This window comes from Rhinopithecus roxellana, chromosome 12 (assembly GCF_007565055.1).
Source record: "Rhinopithecus roxellana isolate Shanxi Qingling chromosome 12, ASM756505v1, whole genome shotgun sequence".
Classification (NCBI taxonomy): domain Eukaryota; kingdom Metazoa; phylum Chordata; class Mammalia; order Primates; family Cercopithecidae; genus Rhinopithecus; species Rhinopithecus roxellana.
In genome coordinates, this window is record NC_044560.1 from 95,104,979 (window position 1) to 95,123,423 (window position 18,445).

At 43.3% G+C, this 18,445-nt stretch overlaps 1 protein-coding gene across 10 annotated transcripts in view; it reads left to right on the forward strand.

The window, feature by feature from the left end:
* Window positions 1-18,445, forward strand: part of ST3GAL3 (ST3 beta-galactoside alpha-2,3-sialyltransferase 3) — a 242,871-nt gene that overhangs the window by 98,079 nt on the left and 126,347 nt on the right. For 8 of the 10 annotated variants that reach the window (XR_004060373.1, XM_030942125.1, XM_010371892.2 and 5 more), the window contains exon 3: window positions 1,201-1,248. The exons of the other annotated variants lie outside the window; for them this stretch is intronic. Coding sequence is in view for 7 of the 8 variants with exons in the window: in XM_030942125.1 (XP_030797985.1) it covers window positions 1,201-1,248 (48 nt within the window). In the remaining variant the exon portion in view is untranslated. The remainder of the gene's footprint in view (window positions 1-1,200; window positions 1,249-18,445) is intronic. 10 annotated transcript variants of the gene reach the window in all.

An 18,445-nucleotide genomic window follows, 5' to 3' on the forward strand; every position in this document is an offset into this window, starting at 1 on the left:
CTGGGATTACAGGCTTGAGCCACTGCACCTGGCTGGAATCTCTTTTTCTAAGGCCCACAAGAGAAAGTTCTCTCTGATCACCGTACAGTATTTGCTTTTATGTTTTGGTCTTTCCGTTGCTCTGGAGCACTAGACTCCATTTTGCCTCAGGTCTTCACACATGGCCTTCCCTCTGCCTTGAATGTCCCATTCCATTCTTGTTGGGTTTGACCCTCACTTATCCTTCAGCTCTGAGGTCAGGTGTCACTTCTTCAGAGATGTCTTCCCTATCCAGCACCCACTCGCCTTCTGTACTCAGTCCAGTTCCTAATATAAACTTTCATAATACTTCCTTTTTTTCTTTTATCAGTTTCTAGTTAAATAGTTTGTTCTTTGGTAACATTTTTTTCTCCCAGACTGATAGCAGAAAGATCCATAAGGATAGAGACCATGCTTTTTCTGTTTGCTGCTGTATCTCAGTCATAGTACAGTATCTTGCACATAGTAGATGCCCAATGCATATTTATTGGACATTTGAATGAATGAATGAATGAATGAATGAATGAATGAATGCCCTGTGAGTACTGAGTCTTGTAACTGTTCATTTCCTTTTTTCTTTGGCTGTTTGGAGGCTCAGGCCCTGATTCTGCCTATGGTGTTTGCATAGGTACTCATGGCATGCATTTTGTGCACTAACATTTCCCCCACTATGTAGTCTTTTTCCTTTCTTTTACGTCTTCATTTTGAAATTCTAGTGTATACTGTAAATTTCAGTAGGCCACTTTAAGCCTTTTTTGGGGAAGAAACAATAAACAATTGAGTATATAAGTAGAAGAAAGGGAGAGATCAAAGGGGAAATGTTAGTGCTTTTAACTAGATTCAGGAAGGAAGTTTTATTTTGCTTTGTTTTAATTCCATTTTCACTAGAAGAAGGAAAAAGAAGTACATTTGTCCCCTAATCTGGCAAGACATGCCTCTAAAGAATTTGGGGCCTGCTTCCTGCCCTGAGGTGTCTCTCCTTCTGGCAGGAGGCAAGGGGTACTGGGCTCGCAGGGTCTCCTGGCCCAGTGGATGGGTGGGCATGGGCCTGGGAGGCTGGGCTGTGCAACTGAGTTCCCTTCTGGTTGACTCCTTTGAGGGAGGGTTTGGGCAGAGCCAGTGGGAGCTTGCTTTTTTACTATAAGAAGGAGAAAGAAATGAACTTGTCCTCTTGTGTTGCAGATTCAGTGGTTCTTTCCTTTGACTCCGCTGGACAAGCACTAGGCTCAGGTACCAACTCTTCCCCCTCTATCATCTTTTTGGCCTTCAATATTAGCCATATTTATTGTGAAGCCTAATCAATTATGGGTTTGCTGGGGAGGGCAATGGAATACCCCAGAATTGGGGGAAGTCTCAAGAAGCCTTTCTAGAGACTTTGTGGTCAGGGAAGCAGAAGAGGGACACATCCAGAGAACTTTTCCAGTTACTTTAAAAGTGTGCAGAGAGGAACTGGCTGGGCGCGGTGGCTCATGCCTGTAATCCTAGCACTTTGGGAAGCCGAGGTGGGCAGATCACCTGAGGCCGGGAGTTCGAGACCATGCTGACCAACATGGAGAAACCGTGTCTCACTGAAAATACAAAATTAGCCGGGCGTGGTGGCACATACCTGTAATCCCAACTACTAGGGAGGCTGAGGCAGAAGAATCGCTTGAACCTGGGAGACGGAGGTTGCGGTGAGCCGAGATCGTGCCATTGCACTCCAGCCTGGGCAACAAGAGCGAAACTCTGCCTCAAAAAAAAAAAAAAAGTGTGCACAGAGGAGTTGCAGTAGATGCTCCCTCTTCATTCAGAGTTGTCAAGAGTCTCATAAAAGGATGTCTGTTTTCTGTGCATATATCCTGTCTCAGAAGGTGGAGCAGAGGGCATTGAAAGACCCCACGCTGTGGGAATGCTGGAGCAGATAATCATCAGGCCTCTCCACTAGAATGCTGGGCTGGTGGGAGCATCCCAGTTTCCTGAGGACATACACTGCATTGCACGTTTACACGCATACCCCTTATACTCAAATGCAGACCTCTTCCAGGAGAGGAGTACCACACTGTACTGTGCACTCATGCCAAAATGCATGTAGGTAGACACACTCCTTCTCTTCCCTGTTTACAGTGCAGGACACACAGATCAGCACACCTGCCCCAAATTCACCCAGACCCAATGGAGCCTGGCTCTCCCATGTCTGGGGCAGTTTACCTGTTCCACACCACTGTACATGTTGACAGGAAGTGGAAAGAGACTACTTTGATTCTTCAGCTTGCTACCGTTGGGTCCCTATGGGAGCCTCAGAATGACATGACTTTGAGGGAAGAGTGTCTCTGTGTTTTTAGGTAAAGTCAGGTGGGCCTCGTACCACAGGTACCGCCCGTGAATGCCAGGGAGACTGCTGGCCTGTTGAGGGCAGTTAATTCATTTTGCCGTCCTTTGATATGATAGATTGATGATTCACAAAACAGCCATGAGGTACAGGCAGCTGAAGATAGAGTGGACAAGAGGAAAGACATTCAGAGAATATGATCACAGCCACCACTATTTACTGAGGGCCTGCCTATTTTACTGTGTGCCAGTACTGTGCTGAGTGCTTTATACACCTCTCAGCTATCTCTCACAATCGCTTTTAATTTTTAATTTTTTTAATTTTTAATGTTTATGGGTACATAGTGGGTGTATATATTTAAAAGGTACATGAGATGTTTTGATACAGGCATATGAGTAATAATCACATCAGGGTAAACGGGGTATCCATTACCTGAAGCATTTACAGCTTATTTGTGTTATAGATATTTCAATTATACTTTTAATTATTTCAAAATATACAATAAATTTTTGTTGACTGTAATCACTCTGCTGTGCTATCAAATACTAGATCTCCTTACAATAGCTTTGATATCTTTATTATAGATAAAGAAGCTAATGCTCAAAGACATGAAGTAACCTGTTCTGGGCCGTTGATCTCTGTCTAACTCTAGAGCCCGTACTCTCTCCCTTAGCATCTTTCTATCTCCTACCTTGTATGTTTCCCACCAAAATGCTGAGGCAGGAGAAGTCACTTTAAGGTAGAATGGACAGACAGAAAGAGTTCTTAAATTGATCCAAAACTTGTGTCTATTTGTGTAGTAAAAGATTGGTCATTTTATTACATAAAGGTTAAGAACTTCTATTAATCAAAAGACCCTATTAAGAGAGTGAAAAGGCAGGCTGGATGGGCATAGTGGCTCACACCTGTAATCTCAGCACTTTGGGAGGCTGAGGCGGGAGGACAGTTTGAGGCCAGGAATTTGTGACCAGCTTGGGTAACACAGTGAGACCCCAACTCTACAAATTTTTTTTTAAATAGTGAGGGCATGGTGGTGTGTGCCTGTAGTATGAGGTACTCAAGATGCTGAGCAGGAGGATCACCTGAGCCCAGGAGTTAGAGGCTGCAATGAGCTATGATTGCACCACTGCACTGCAGCCTAGGTGACAGAGTGAGGCCCTGTCTCTGAAAAAAAAAAAAAAAAAAAAAAAAAAAAAAAAGGAAAGAAGGAGAGAGAGAGAGTGAAAGGAAATCCAGAGTGAAAAAAGATCTTTACAGCACAAATAAACAAAAGGCTTGTTTCCAGAACAAAGAATGACAGAAATCAATAGGAATAAAGGAGCAACCCATTACAGAAATGAGCAAGACTTGAATAGGCATTTCACAAAAGAAGAAATCCAAATGGCCAACAAACCTCTGAAAAGGTGTTTGATTGGGTTAGTACTCAGCGAAATGCAAATTAGAATCCCAATGAGAAATTAATACACATCTACCAAATGGCAAAACTTGAAAAGCTTGACAACTCCAATGTTGAGAAGGATGTGGTGCAGTGAAAACTTTGATTTTTACTTCTTTTGGCATAATTTGGTACAACCACTGTGGAATAAACTATGGCAGTATCTAGGTAAATTTGGATATACACATACCGGGTGACTTAGCAGTTCCTCCTCTAGGTATATTATCTGCAGAAATGGATGCTTATACATAACAGGACATATATATGCAAGATACATGTATAAGAATGTTTACAAGAACATTGTTCATAATTGTCAAAAACCAAAAACAATCCAGATACCTAATAACAGTAGAATGAATATGCAAATTATATTCATAGGGAACAGTAAAAATGAGCAAACCATAGCCAGATGCAACAACATGGATAAGTCTTAAAGACGTATTGTTGGGTGAAAGAAGTCAGACAAAACAGTACATACTGTGTTTATCCTTTTATATAAAGTTCAAAAACAAATGAAATTAAACCATATTTGCTTAGATACAGAATTCAGTATTAAAAGCAAGGAATTGAATTCTATAATAGCTAGATGGTGGTGTTCAAGGGGGTATGTTGAGGGATGGGCACAGGGGGGCTTCTAGCGTGTTGATATATTCTTTTTAGTGACCTGAAGGGGGTTATATAGGTGTCCATTTTACAGTAACTCACTAGCTGGGCATTGTATTAAAAATGTAAAATATAGCAAATGTATAGAAAAGTACATAAAACCTCAATGTACAGCTAACAATGTTCAAGGGGATTTTGGTCCTCAGCCTCCATTTCCCTTGGAGTTATAAAAAGATCTTGGGCTTAATCTGCAAATAACTATGGACTATGGCAATAAGGCTCCAGGTTTGTACATGGTTCTCAGTGAAGGCTGGCAAAGAATGAGAATTCAGACATTTTTCCGCTGACTCCCTCTTAGTGGAGGATAGAGTAAGTTGATTCAGAGTCAGCCTCAAATTATGACTGGTTTTCAGTTTACTTAGCCTTTAGTTTTCCCAACAACACCTACCAGCTTCCACACCTAGTTCTGCCTTATGCATGCTCTCATGGAATATTTGCAAGAGGCCAGTCGTTTTGCTATCTCATGCTTTGCATCAAGCCTAAAAGGGAATGGTACCAGGGAAGAGCTGGGCAGAGGTCTTCACAGTGGCCGCTTTACTATTTTATTTGGAGAGAATTTACAAAGTGTTGGGCGTAGCGTACCACATCGCCAAGAACGTTTTAGAACTTTAGCAGGATAACTTTGCAATTAATCCCTATTTGACTTTCTTTCTGTTAGCGTAGGTACTTAAAAGTAAGAAAAAAGGTTCCAGTTCCAGTTAAGATGGAGTGAGCACACTCACCCTATCTCTCAGTGCAGCTAAAGGCCTGTTCAGAATGCATTTAATAGCAGTTTAAGGACTCTGAGACATAAATAGTGGCAGACAGATAGGGGAAGAATACCAGAATTCAATGTATTACTAAAGTGGCAGTGAATTTCCTATTTTCCCTTCATTGCCCCATGTCTTGGACTCAAGGTACCCCAAACCTCAGCAATGGACACTAAGGCACAAACAGCTTCAGGAGAAGACCTCTAGTTAAAGCTCTGGGGTGGGAAAAGGGCTTCCAAGGCTCAGACAACTTCTAAGAGTTGTTCCCTCACGCCCCAGCCCCCAGGCAATCCCACAGTGATGGTGGTAGGGACAGTGGCAGCAGTAGGCCCTTCAAGCACCTAAAACTGAGGGAGGGGAACCTTCCTCTCTGATCAGAGGAGCTGTAGTCCCAAGAGGATGGGGTGCAATTTTGGTTGCTTATTTTCTGTCTTTGCCTTCCTGCTACTTGGCCCCAGATTTGAGTGCAGTTCAGAAAATTCTTGGCAGAATGTGGTAACTAAAGCCCCAGCTTTCTGGCCAGAGGCCCAGGAAGGGTAGGCCCAAGGAACCAGGAGGCACAAAAGAGAAAACAAAGGGAAAGGGAGCTCAGGAAAGCAACCCCTTTAAGTTATTTATGGACTTCAGGATAACCCAAGCTGTGCATGTGTGCATCTGATTCTAAACATACCAAAGACTTTCAGAACTGAACTAAGGGACAGACCACTGCCCAAGTCCCAGACTGGATGCACACACAGAGGACTCTTCTGACTAGCTTTTGAAAATGGAACTGATGTTGAAACCACAATCCACAGAAGGGTAGTTGGAATTTGCTGCCTGAACCCAACCTGGTCGATTGTCTGCTAAAACAAAAATATAAACATTCTCCACTGGATTTAAACAAGATGTAGAGTCTCATAACAATATTCAGAATATCCCAGATATGAACCAAAATGAAGAACCAGGAAAATTTGAACTTGCATAGGAAAAGTTAATCAACCAATGCCAGTGCTGAGGTGACACAGATGTTTGAATAATCTAACCAAGACTTTTTAAACAGCTATGATAAAAATGCTCCCTAAAGTAAAGGCAAATTCTGTTGAAATGAATAGAAAACTAGAAAATCTTAGCCAAAAAAATAAAGGTTAGGTGCAGTGGCCCATGCCTGTAATTCCAACACTTTGGGAGGCTGAGGCAGCAGGATTGCTTGAGGCTAGGAATTTGAGACCAGTCTGGGCAACATTGCGGAGACCTCTTCTCTACAAAATTAAAGGAAAATATTAGCCAGATGTGGTGGCACGCACCTGTAGTCTCGGCTACTTGGGAGGCTGAGGCAGGAGGATCACTTGAGCCCAGGAGTCCAAGGATGCAGTTAGCTATGATCACACCAGCCTAGGTGCACTCTGCACTCCAGCCTAAGTGACAGTGAGCCCCTATCTCTAAAAAAATTTTAAAATAGAAGAGATTTTTAAAAATGAATGTCTTAGCAAAGAAAAAAAAAAGAGGAAGAAAATACAAAGAAGAACCAAATAAAGCAATAAAACTATCCAATTGGAACAGCAGAGAAAATATTTTAAAAGTTAAACAGAGCCTAGTGACTTGTGGGACAATACCAGAAGGTTTACCATTCGTGTCTTTGGAGTTCCAGAAGAAATATTTGAAGAAACAATGGCTAAAGCATCCCAAATTTGGTGACCAAGTGTGGTTTATCCTGGGAATGGAAGGCTGGTTCAACAATAAAAAAATTCAATATAATCCACTGTATTAACTGTCTAAAGAAAAAAAAAACTGCATTGTCTTATTAATTGATGAAGAAAACATATTTGACAAAATTCAACAACTATGATAAAAAAACACGCAGCAAACAGAGAAAGGAACTTCTTCAACCTGATGTCAGCCATCTACAAAAACCTACAGCAAACATCATACTTTATAGTAAAAGACTGCTCTCCCCCTAACATCAGGAAACACTTCTGGAAGTTCTAGTCAATGGAATAAAGCAATAAAAAGGATACAGAATGGACAGGAAGAAACAAAATTAACCCTTTTCATAGATGACATGATTGCATACATAAGAAATCCCAAGGAAGCTACAAAAACACTCCTAGAACTAATAACTGAGTTTAGCAAGATGACAGGTTATGAGGTCAAAACGCAGAAGTTCATCATGTTTTTATGTACTGGCAATGAACAGTTGAAAACCAAAATTTAAAACACATTTATAGCAGCTTCCTGAAACCAAATACTTATGTATAAATGCTTATATATAAATCTGATGAAACATATATAGGACCTGTATGCTGAAACTAGTTCCTCTCCCACTTTTTCTTCCCCATCTACCCAACTGAAAGTTCAGGCTGCAAACCTAGAATCACCCTAATTGTTCCTCTTCCTTTACCCTCTCCCACTTTCCTGTCTTCACCATGTGTTCTTCTCTAGCTGCTTCTTTCTAGCACCACTGCCCAAGGTACCATCTTCTCTTCCCTAGACTAGAAACATCTCCTGACTGACCTATCTGTGCCACTTATTGCCTTCTGTACATTGTAGCCAGAGTAATGTTCCAGAAACATAAATCGGATCCTGTCTTGTTACCACTGAAGCCTCTCCAGTGACCTTACAGTACACTTAGAATAAAATCCAAACTTGTCCCTCCTTCCTGGGTCCTACTTACCTCTCAGATTTCCCTGTAGTTCATTTGCCCTCAGCCCACTGCCCTCATGCTACATTGGCATGCCTGCGGCTCCTTGAAGATGTCAGGTCCTTTCCCGCCTTAGGGTCTTTGTGCTTGCTGTTGCCACTTCCTAGGCTGTTCTTACCTCCTGCTTTGCATTGCTGTCTTCAGTCCTCTGTCCCACTGTCATCTCTGCCTGAAGGTCTTCCCAGACCACTTCATCTAAAGTAGTCCACTCCTCTAACCAGTCCTTCTCTAAAAAGGTATGTCTTCAGTTTTTCTTAGCACACCTACTTCTTTCAAACTATTTGCTTATTTACTGATACACTGTCAATCTCCCCCACTGGAATGTAGGCTTCATTTTGGCCAAGGACTTGGTCTGTTTTGTTCATCACTGTATCACTGGTATTTAGAATGCGCCTGGCACATAATAGGTCCTAAATAGGTGTTAAATAAATAGGTGTTAAGGAATAGAAAATTAGGAACAATAATATTCACTAATTAAGGAGTGCTTGAGGTCAATGGCATATCCATGCACTGGAGTAACTGTGCAGTCATTTAAGATGATGATGCAATTTTACTTTTATTGACATGGAAGATGTTGAGGATACTGTTGAGTGAACAAAACAGAAACAAACAGCATGTATATTAAGGCCAAGTGTAAGTAAAATTATTTATGTACATTCATACATAGACAGCGTTTATAGAAAGAGAGATTTCTGGGAAAATAGTCACCAAAATATTTGTAGCAGTTAACCCTAGGTAAATGGTTATTACTTCAATCTTTATAAGTTTTTTGGATTTGGATTTTTGTATCGAGCATATATTATTCTTATAACTGGGAAAAAATTCAGTTATTTTTGTTTGGTGAGTGGAGCTCTCTCTTATTTTGTTTAATAATTGCTTGGTGATTGTCGTCGTCTCTTTGGGCTGCTATAACAAAAATACCTTAGACTGGGTAATTTATAAACAACAGAAATTTATTGCTCACAGTTCTGAAGCCTGAGAAGTCCAAGATTAAGACATCAGCAGATTCAGTGTCTGGAAAGGGTCCATTCCTCATAGATGGAACCTTCTGTGTGTGTCCTTGCAAGACAGAAGAGGCGAATAGGCTCCCTCAGCCCTCGTTGATAAAAGTATCAATCCCATTCCTGGGGGTGGAGCCCTCATGACCTAATTACCTTCTGAAGGCCCCACCTCTTAATACGATCACACTGGATATCAGGTTCAAACACATGAATTTGCAGGGGACACCCAACATTCAGACCATTTCAATGAGTATTTATGCCTTATCTACCCTACAAGGTGGTAAGCTCCATGAAGTTTAAGACACAAACTGCAGACTATTTTTTCCCATTTCCTGTACCAGCAGCTCTTTTGACATGCTGTCCCTCCTAATCCTCCTGCAGCTTAGTGCAAGATGCCCTGGTATGAGCTGGACACAGTTGATGCTGTGAACAGGATTGAATTCACTGCAGTACTCAGCCCTAGATGTCTGCTGTTTTCCCAAGACAGGAGGGAGATAGATGGGTGCAGTGACATCTTTGGCTGCCATGGGAGGGGGCTTCTATCTACTGGGTGAGGCTTCCAGGGCTCCTTCTGTAGCCTGTGATTCTCTTACTTGGGGCCAAGGATGTGTCATGCTCCCTTGGCCCCCAGTATGCCACATTGGAGAAGAGCTGTGCTGTACTCAGATGGAGGCCTGATAGTCACAGGGGACTCTGTTACCAGAAGCTTCCTGCTAGGCCTCTCACCTCCCCCACACCAACATACACCAATTTGAGATTGGATCTTAGTTTGTAAACTTCTAAGTTATTTTACTCAATCAGTTAATTTAGTCTAGGTCAGTAGGTTTTTCTGTGTTTATTTTAGAAAAATGCTTTTCCTTTTAGTTTATCTTTGATTAATTGATCCCATGCTGTGGTTTATTTCCCTGACTTAGGATGATGTGGGAGCTATTTGCACTTTGGCCAGCCCTTCTCAGGCCTCTTTTGACTCCCATGATTCATGTGTGGCATGGCCAGGGCCTTCCGACATCACCCCCGGGCAGGAGATGGGAGGTAATAGTACATCATTGCTCTCATGAAAACTGTGCTGCTAATGTGAGGGTCTGCTTTTCTAGTTTCTTCTGAGAGTCATTGTAGCATAACGTAAAGAAAAGAATCAGCCCTGGGTTGGTTCAGCGGCATCCCTGCTAGCCTACTTCGTGATTGGGGAATCTTGAACATATTTCCCCTCTCTAAACCTCTGTTTCCTCATCTGTAAAATATAGTACCTGCCTCATGGGGCTGTGTAGGTGACAGTACTGAGAACAGCATGAACAAAGGAAGATGCTCAATAAATAGTAATTCCTCTCAGTCCCTTCATTCTGCAAGCCTGACAGCCCATTTGGAACTATTGCCAACTTCCCCCTCCACCCAAGCCATGGCATATATTACACATGCTTAATATACCCCATGACTGTTTTTTTTTTTTAGAGATTGTACAGTGACATTTCTTAAGAAATGACAGAGCTGTTTTGGCTAGGATAGGTCCTCATTCCATTTACTGCCATTCCGTTTGTACTTAGCAATTCATCATAGCCCAGAGATTGGAGCCAAAAACCACTTTAAAGAAGATTTGGCAGCAGAGCTGCTTCTCTGGGTAGATGGAGTTTTCTTGCCTCATGGACTATCTTGCCAATATGACTTTGTGAATTATAATTCGAAGCATTGCAATTTTCTGATAGAACCAAGTTCATGTTTTTATCCCATAAAATACCAAACTTGATATACCTCAATAATGCTCCTTAAATTGGTGTTCATGGGGAATATTTGTGGTTGTCATCAGTAGCAGTCATTTAATAAGCATCTGCTTCGTGCCAGGTACAGTGACTGCTGCTTGGAATTTGTGGTGGTTCATTACAATGAAAAAAGGAAGTGGCTCACTCAAAACGGAAATGCCAGTAGCATGTTAGGCTCATCATGTACAACTGTATTCCTTGAAATTCCATTCTGGGGCTCAATAGCCTGAAGGTGAGGCTACAGTGGGACATCTGGCTTCAGGAACCTTCAAGAAGCTCTCTCTTTTGTCCTGGAACAGGATGTGACTGCACAGCCTGGTGTTCCCAATTGCACATCAGAACGTAGGTAGGAAGTAATACTTACGTGCTATACTAGGACAAACAGGAGAGGACTTGGAGTTGTCTACATAGGGGGCATTGTGAAAACATTTGTGATTTTAAAAAAAATATTACAGAACTGTGATGAACAGGCCAGGTGTGGTGGCTCACACCTGTAATCCCAGCACTTTGGGAGGCCAAAGCAGGAGGATCAGTTGAGTCCAGGAATTTGAGACTAGCCCGGGCAACACGGTGAAACCCTGTCTCTACAAAAAAATGCAAAAATTAGCCAGGTGTGATGGCATTGCGCCTGTAGTCCCAGCAGCATTGCGCCTTTCATCCCAACTACTCAGGAGGCTGAGATGGGAGGGTCACCTGAGCCCAGGAGGTCAAGACTGGGGTGATCTGAGATTGCACCGCTGCACTCCAACCTGGGCGACAGAGTGAGACCCTGTCACAAACAAACAAACGAACAAAAAAGAACTATGATGAGCCAAATGAAACACAAAGTATTAAGAAATGTATTAAATGTTGAATTGCTATACCATAAAAATCTTTTCAAGTTTTTTTTTTTTTTTTTTTTTTTTTGAGGCGGAGTCTCGCTCTGTCGCCCAGGCTGGAGTGCAGTGGTCAGATCTCAGCTCACTGCAAGCTCCGCCTCCTGGGTTTATGCCATTCTCCTGCCTCAGCCTCCCGAGTAGCTGGGACTACAGGCGCCCGCCACCTCGCCTGGCTAGTTTTTGTATTTTTAGTAGAGACGGGGTTTCACCATGTTAGCCAGGATGGTCTCGATCTCCTGACCTCGTGATCCGCCCGCCTCGGCCTCCCAAAGTGCTGGGATTACAGGCTTGAGCCACCGCGCCCGGCCCAAGTTTTTAATTAAAAACTTGAGCTTGTTTCAGTGTTCATAAATTTTTATTCAGGAGTTTTGCCTGGGAAGGCTTCACATAACTCCTGTCAAGGCTTTTTAATGATACTCTCTTAAAAAAAATACTCAGTTATCATCAAAAAGAAATTTCATTCACACAAATAACTGACAAAAATGTAAAATCCTATGTATACTTATTCAGATGTTTACAGCAGCTGAAATTATATTTTAAAAATCCAACAGCTCTTCTTTAATCAAAATTGTAAGGTTGAAATTTCTTCTGTTAGAACAAATGGATTTCAAATCTAATCTTACTTTTTTGTATCAGATATTTCAAAATAGCATGAAACTCTATTGCAAAATGTATATGAATTCTTAGAGCAGTCACCCTGGAGTTGGTTGGAGATCATAAGAGGCTACATTCAATGCACATAAGCAGAGAATTATCCGATATGTGAGGACGGGTGTGTTGCCCTTCACCTGGAGCTGTGCTCCCCTGGGAGTCCCCACCTGGCCTGCCTACCACTGACCAGCAGCCTCTTGGGCAACACTCTGCTCCATGAGTTTTTCGTGCAACATTTTTCATGGAACATAATTTTTACTTGAAAGTACAATTGACAGACTGTGGTTTTTCAGACTCTGGAATTTGGCAGACATTTTCTCAGTAATGAAAGTGAGCATTATCACTTCAGGGGAAATAACTGACAGTATTTTGTTGCCAGTGATAAAATGTTATTCCATGTGATATCTTCTCAATACTTAAATTTTAAATTAAACAAGGGTTGGATGCTGACCCTGTGTTATGGCCTCACAATCGGTCGGTTTTTGTTTTGTTTTGTTTCTGTTTTTAAGACAGAGTCTCGCTCTGTTGCCCAGGCTGGAGTGCAATGGCGTGATCTTGGCTCACTGCAGCCTCCACCTCCCGGGTTCAAACGATTCTCCTGCCTCAGCCTCCCAAGTCGCTGGGACTACAGGTGCATGCCACCACACCTGGCTAATTTTTGTATTTTTAGTAGAGACGGAGTTTCACTGTGTTGACCAGGCTGGTCTTGAACTCCTGACCTTGTGATCTACCTGTCTTGGCCTCCCAAAATGCTGGGATTACAGGTATGAGCCACTATGCTTGGCCTAGTCGGTTTTTGTAAATGCTCCCTACATGGCTTGTAAAGAGGCCAGGCACAGTGGTACGCACCTATAGGGCTGAGGTGGGAGGATCACTTGGGCCCAGCAGTTTGAATCCAGCCTGGGCAGCATAGCAAGATCCCGTCTCAAAGAAAAAAAAATGTACATTCTCCATTTGTTGGATGTAAGGTTCTCTGTATGTCTGTTAGTTTAAATTTAGTAATTGTTCTGTTCACGTCTTCTGAATTTTCACACTTTGTGAGCCTGATTTTTCAGTGGTTTATGATGGTATACCAACTGTGTATTTTTCTTCTAATTCTATTAATTTTGCTTTATAAGTAACAAGGTTTCATCATTACATGTATTCACATTTTAATACATGGCATCCTTTTGTTTATGTCCAGTTTCTGAACCTTCTAAGTAAGAGTTTACATCAGGGTTCCAGTGTTCATCCAACAAGTTATATGAATCTTTTGCTATGACATCTAGACTGACTTATTCCTTTAAGGCGGCAATGTAAGAGTTAGTGGTTAATTTCAAAGACATCTGAAAAAGCACTTTGTGTATTCACAGCTCTGACTTGGTACACGTGCAGGAGGGGAAGGGCAGGGGTTTGCATCAGCCCACTCCCCACCTGGAGCTGGACAGAGACACACGAGCTCCTTGGTCAGTGATTTTTGTAATCCTGGGCCTGACCAAGGCAGGAAGCCTAAGCCATCAGACTAAACATTTCTGCTGGCTTTCTGCTTTGATACCTGGGGAGGAGAGTATCTTCAGGTGCTCGGAGAGCTGGAATACCAGTGCATATTGTGCCTGACTGACCCAGGATTCCTAGAGTCTTCTGTTCTTAGTACAGATCTGGGATCATTGGGCTGCTGGTGAGACCCAGACTTTCATGCCACTATCCCAGAGGTGAATTGTCCCTGAAGTGTTGGTACACTCAAAATAGCGGTTCCTCTGTATAAGGCAAATTCACACGCAACTCTAAGCACACATTTGTATAAAGGAGATGCGCTGGTATCTGTAACCTTGCCCTACGCCAGCAGTAGAGAAGCTCTGCTCCTATATTCCTGGAGCATAATGCCTATGCCTTCCTGATTGCTTTCTTTTCTCATTTACACTTCCTAAAGATGATGCTTCAATTTTCCTGCTAGTCAGGGAACTCTGTGAGGGGCCACACACAGATTTAATAATCAGTAACATGACTATGAGGCTGGGGCTGAGAGTAAAGTGATTGTCAGGTAAGAACTTTGGTTGGGATGGAGCAGGCAGATGCCAGTGACTCAGGTGACTCAGGAAGTCTTTGTGGAGAGGGTTAAATGTCAGGCCTTTATACATGATGGGAGGGAACTACCTTGGCAAACTGGGAATTCTTAAAAGAGAACCCCAAAGCTGAACCCAGAAAATAGAAGGTGTGAAGGGCATTAAATAGTGTGGCAGACAGTTGGGCCTAAGAAGAGCCAGAGGAGGCTTGCTGTGGGCAGGTGATAGTGATGTAATCAGATAGGCTGGGAGCCAGGAAGGGCCAGAGCAAGGGAATCACTGCAGTCAAAGATGTCGGGCGAGGGAGAAGGACAGGGAGAGGAAGAAGCCCCTGCTGCTGCCATCACTGCTACCACCAACACTGCCCCCTCACTGCAAGGGTTGGAGGAAGACAAATACTCCAGGTCTCAGGACTACTTATTAGGCTGCCTTGCTTATTTGATCACTCTATCCACTCCTCCATCCATTCAGTACATTTATGGAACACCAGCTCTGTGCCAGACGTGATACTAGGTGCAGAGGTGAGCCCTGCCCCTTAGGAGGACCCAAATACATATAAGCTAGGATAGTTTAATTGAAAGCAACAAAAACTGACTGGGGATAACTGTTTTTGAAAAGGAATTTACCAGAAGGACATGGGTACACACAGAATCTAAACATCCAGCTCTCAGGAACAACATGAAGGGCAGTCCCAGGAATCTAGGTTGCAGGAACAAGTGGTCCCTCTCTTCAGCACATTATTTTTCTCCCTGGTGTTGCTGAGTTTAAGGAAGAAGTTGTCCCACTAACCTAGCTTTTGTCAGGTGCCTACACTTTGGACATAAATCCCATCGATAGTCTCACCACTTGCCTGCAATGGGAGAAGAGCAGTTCCCTGAAGGAAACCCAAGGGGCTTGTTTCTAAAAGGACAGAAACAACAGATGTGCACTGCAGGTTTGTGAGTAAGTTCTAGAAGGGCTGGAGAGCACAGATAAGGTGCGTTTAGGCTAACAAGTTAGATCAGAGAAAATGTCCTTCGTTCAACATTCCTCCCACATGCCAAGCATAGTGTTAGGTGATGCAACTGTGAGGAAAAGAAGAGCCTTAGTGGAACATCTAGACTAGCAGAGGAGAGGCACCTGTTGGTAAATGTATAATTACAAACTGGAGAAAGTACACTGTGGCACAGGAGCATGTGAAGGGTGAGGTCTACACAGGGAGGACAAGGAATGCTCTTCTTTTTTTTTTCTTTTTTGATGGACTCTCACTCTGTCGCCCAGGCTGGAGTGCAGTGGTGTGATCTTGGCTCACTGCAACCTCCACCTCCCAGGTTCAAACAGTTCCCCTGCCTCAGCCTCCTGAGTAGCTGGGATTACAGGAATGCACCACCATGCCTGGCTAATTTTTGTATTTTTAGTAGAGACAGGGTTTCACCATGTTGGTCAGGCTGGTCTTGAACTCCTGACCTTGTGATCTGCCTGCCTCGGCTTCCCAAAGTGCTGGGATTACAGGCCTGAGCCACTGTGCCCGGCAAGGAATGCTTTTCTGAAAGAGGGCCTTCGAACTAGGGTCTAAAGAATGAGCAGGAATTAACCGAATAAAGAGGTGGCTTATTCTAGGAACTGAAAGAGGCCAAAATCACCAGAGCACAGAGCAAGGGAGACAGTAGTGTAAGACAGGACTGGAAATTTAGGGAAAGATGTAAAATTCCTTGTTGTACTATAAAAACATCTGTGAAATAGAACTTTGGTGATGGCTTTATCTTGAAGGATGAGCAAGGTGAGTGAAGGCATTGTAGGAGAAATGTCACCTGCAGTAGCTAACTCTCAGGCATAAAGGCTGCCTAGAAGGGAGTGGCAGGAGATGAGGTTGAGAAGACAGATCAAAAGGTTGCCACATGAACCAAGCAACAGTGAAGACTCAAGCAAAAGCAATGATGGGATAGGGAGGGGAACAGGGTCTGTATGTAGAAATGAGAGACATTAGGGTTTCACCAAAAATTTCCTTCTTGGAGGACTGCATGATAATGCCATCGTTTAAAAACAAGAAGGGTCAAGACTGGGAAACAGGCAGAGATAAGTCTGATTTGCACCATTTTGAGCTAGAGGTAACTGTGGGTCATTTAGGAATAATATGTAGGAAATAACCAATGTGAAAAGGGATTGGGAAATTATATAATTTAATTTTTTTATTTTGAAACGGGGTCTCACTTCCGTTGCCCAGGCCAGAGTGCAGCAGTGCAGTCATGGCTCACTGTAGCCTCGAATTTCCGAGCTCAGGTGATCCTCCCACTTCAGCCTCCCCAGTAGCTGGGACCACAGGTGCACATCACCATGCTCGAGTAATATTTTATATTTTTAGTAGAGACCAGGTTTCACCATGTAGCCCAGGCTGGTCTCACACTCCTGGGCTCAAGCAGTCTGCCTGCCTTGGCCTCCCAAAGTGTTGGGATTACAGGCGTCAGCCACTGCAACCATTAGGGAAAATACTTTAAATAAAGAGAAAGGCATGTTCAAAGGCCTGGAGATTATAAAGTTATGTTGGAGAAAGATAAAACAGATCAGCCTGGCAGGAACATCAAATAAAGCAGGGGTGATGCTGGGAATCAAGAAATGAAGTAGGAGGCTGGGCACGGTGGCTCACGCCTGTAATTCCAGCACTTTGGGAGGCTGAGGTGGGTGGACTACCTGAGGTCACAAATTCAGGACCAGCCTGGCCAACATGGTGAAACCCCATCTCTACTAAAATACAAAAATTAGCCGGGTGTGGTGGCACACCCCTAAAATCCCAGCTACTTGGGAGGCTGAGGTAGAATTGCTTGAGCCTGGGAGGCAGAGGTTGCAATGAGTGAAGATCGTGCCACTGCGCTCCAGCCTGGCCAACAGAGCGAGACAGTATCAAAAAAAAAAAAAAAAAAGTAGGAATGGTAGCTACAGGCTAGGTCTTGAGGGACCTTGTAGATGAAGAGATTGGGATTTGTTCTGAGATCTGTAGAGTCCAACCAAAGGTTTTAAGCAGGATTGTGATATGGCCATATTTATCTAACAGAAAGATAGCTCTGATTACAGCGTAGAGCATCTATTAGACAGGCACAGGGAGACCGGGCTATAACAGGAGGCTGGTACAGCAATCCAGGTGAGAAGTAAAGGTGTCTAGGCTGAAGGGAGTAGAAATGGAGAAAAGTAAGTAGATTTGAGATCCATTTAGAACATGGAATTAAAAGGACATAGTAATGAATTAGAAGAAAGAAGAGAGAAGCAGGAATGAAGGAATTCTCCCAGGTTTCAAGCTTGGGCAGCTGGGTCAATAGTAGTGTTGTTCGTTAAGGTGGGAAATCCAGAAAGAGGTTCTGCGTGTGTGTGAGGGTGAAGATGAACTTGGGGGGTGTGGTTTAGGTTTTAAGTGCCCGTAGGACTCTGAACTGGAGCTGTCCAGGAGGCAGCTGGATATACACATGTGATGCTCAGCCAGGCACAGCCGCTCACACCTGTAATGCCAGCATTCTGGGAGACCAAGGCAGGTGGATCATGAGGTCAGGAGTTCAAGACTGACCTGGCCAACATAGTGAAACCCTGTCTCTACTAAAAATACAAAAAATTAGCCAGGCATGGTGGCGGGCGCCTGTAATCCCAGCTACTCGGGAGACTGAAGCAGGAAAATCACTTGAACCCGGGAGGCGGTGGTTGCAGTGAGCTGAGATCGCGCCACTGCACTCCAACCTAGGCAACAGTGTGAGACTCCATCTCAAAAAAAAAAAAAAAAAAATAGTGGAGCTCAGGAGAGAAGGTCGAACAGGAACGAGAGATTTGGTTTGGGCACAATGGAAAGATAATTGGGCAGGCTGAACTGAGTGTTGAGCAAGGTGAAGTCTAGGCTGAATAAAGAAAAAGTGAGGAAAGAAGAAACGACTGAAAAAAAAAAAACAGAAAAAGAAAAAGGAAATATTTTCAGACATTGAACAATTGGTAGCGCAGGGCACTGATCTCTGAAAGAAGGGAAGCAAATGAGGTTAGTCCTGTAATTGCCCAAGCCAACTTCCTGGAGAGTTTGCAGTCCACGTTGCAGGGAAGGAGAACCCAGGAGTCTGAAGGTGAGGTAACAGTTGAGCATTTGAGGAGGCCAGGGCAACTAGAATTCACAGATCATCAGAGAGGAGAGAACTGCACAGAGAGAGAGCTCAGGGGATTTGTTGCAGGTCCCCCTTGGACTTCTCAGCTGATGAGTATATGTGGATGGGAAAACTACTAGAATCTGGGGAAAGAACCACTGGAAAGGGGCAGCCAGAATAA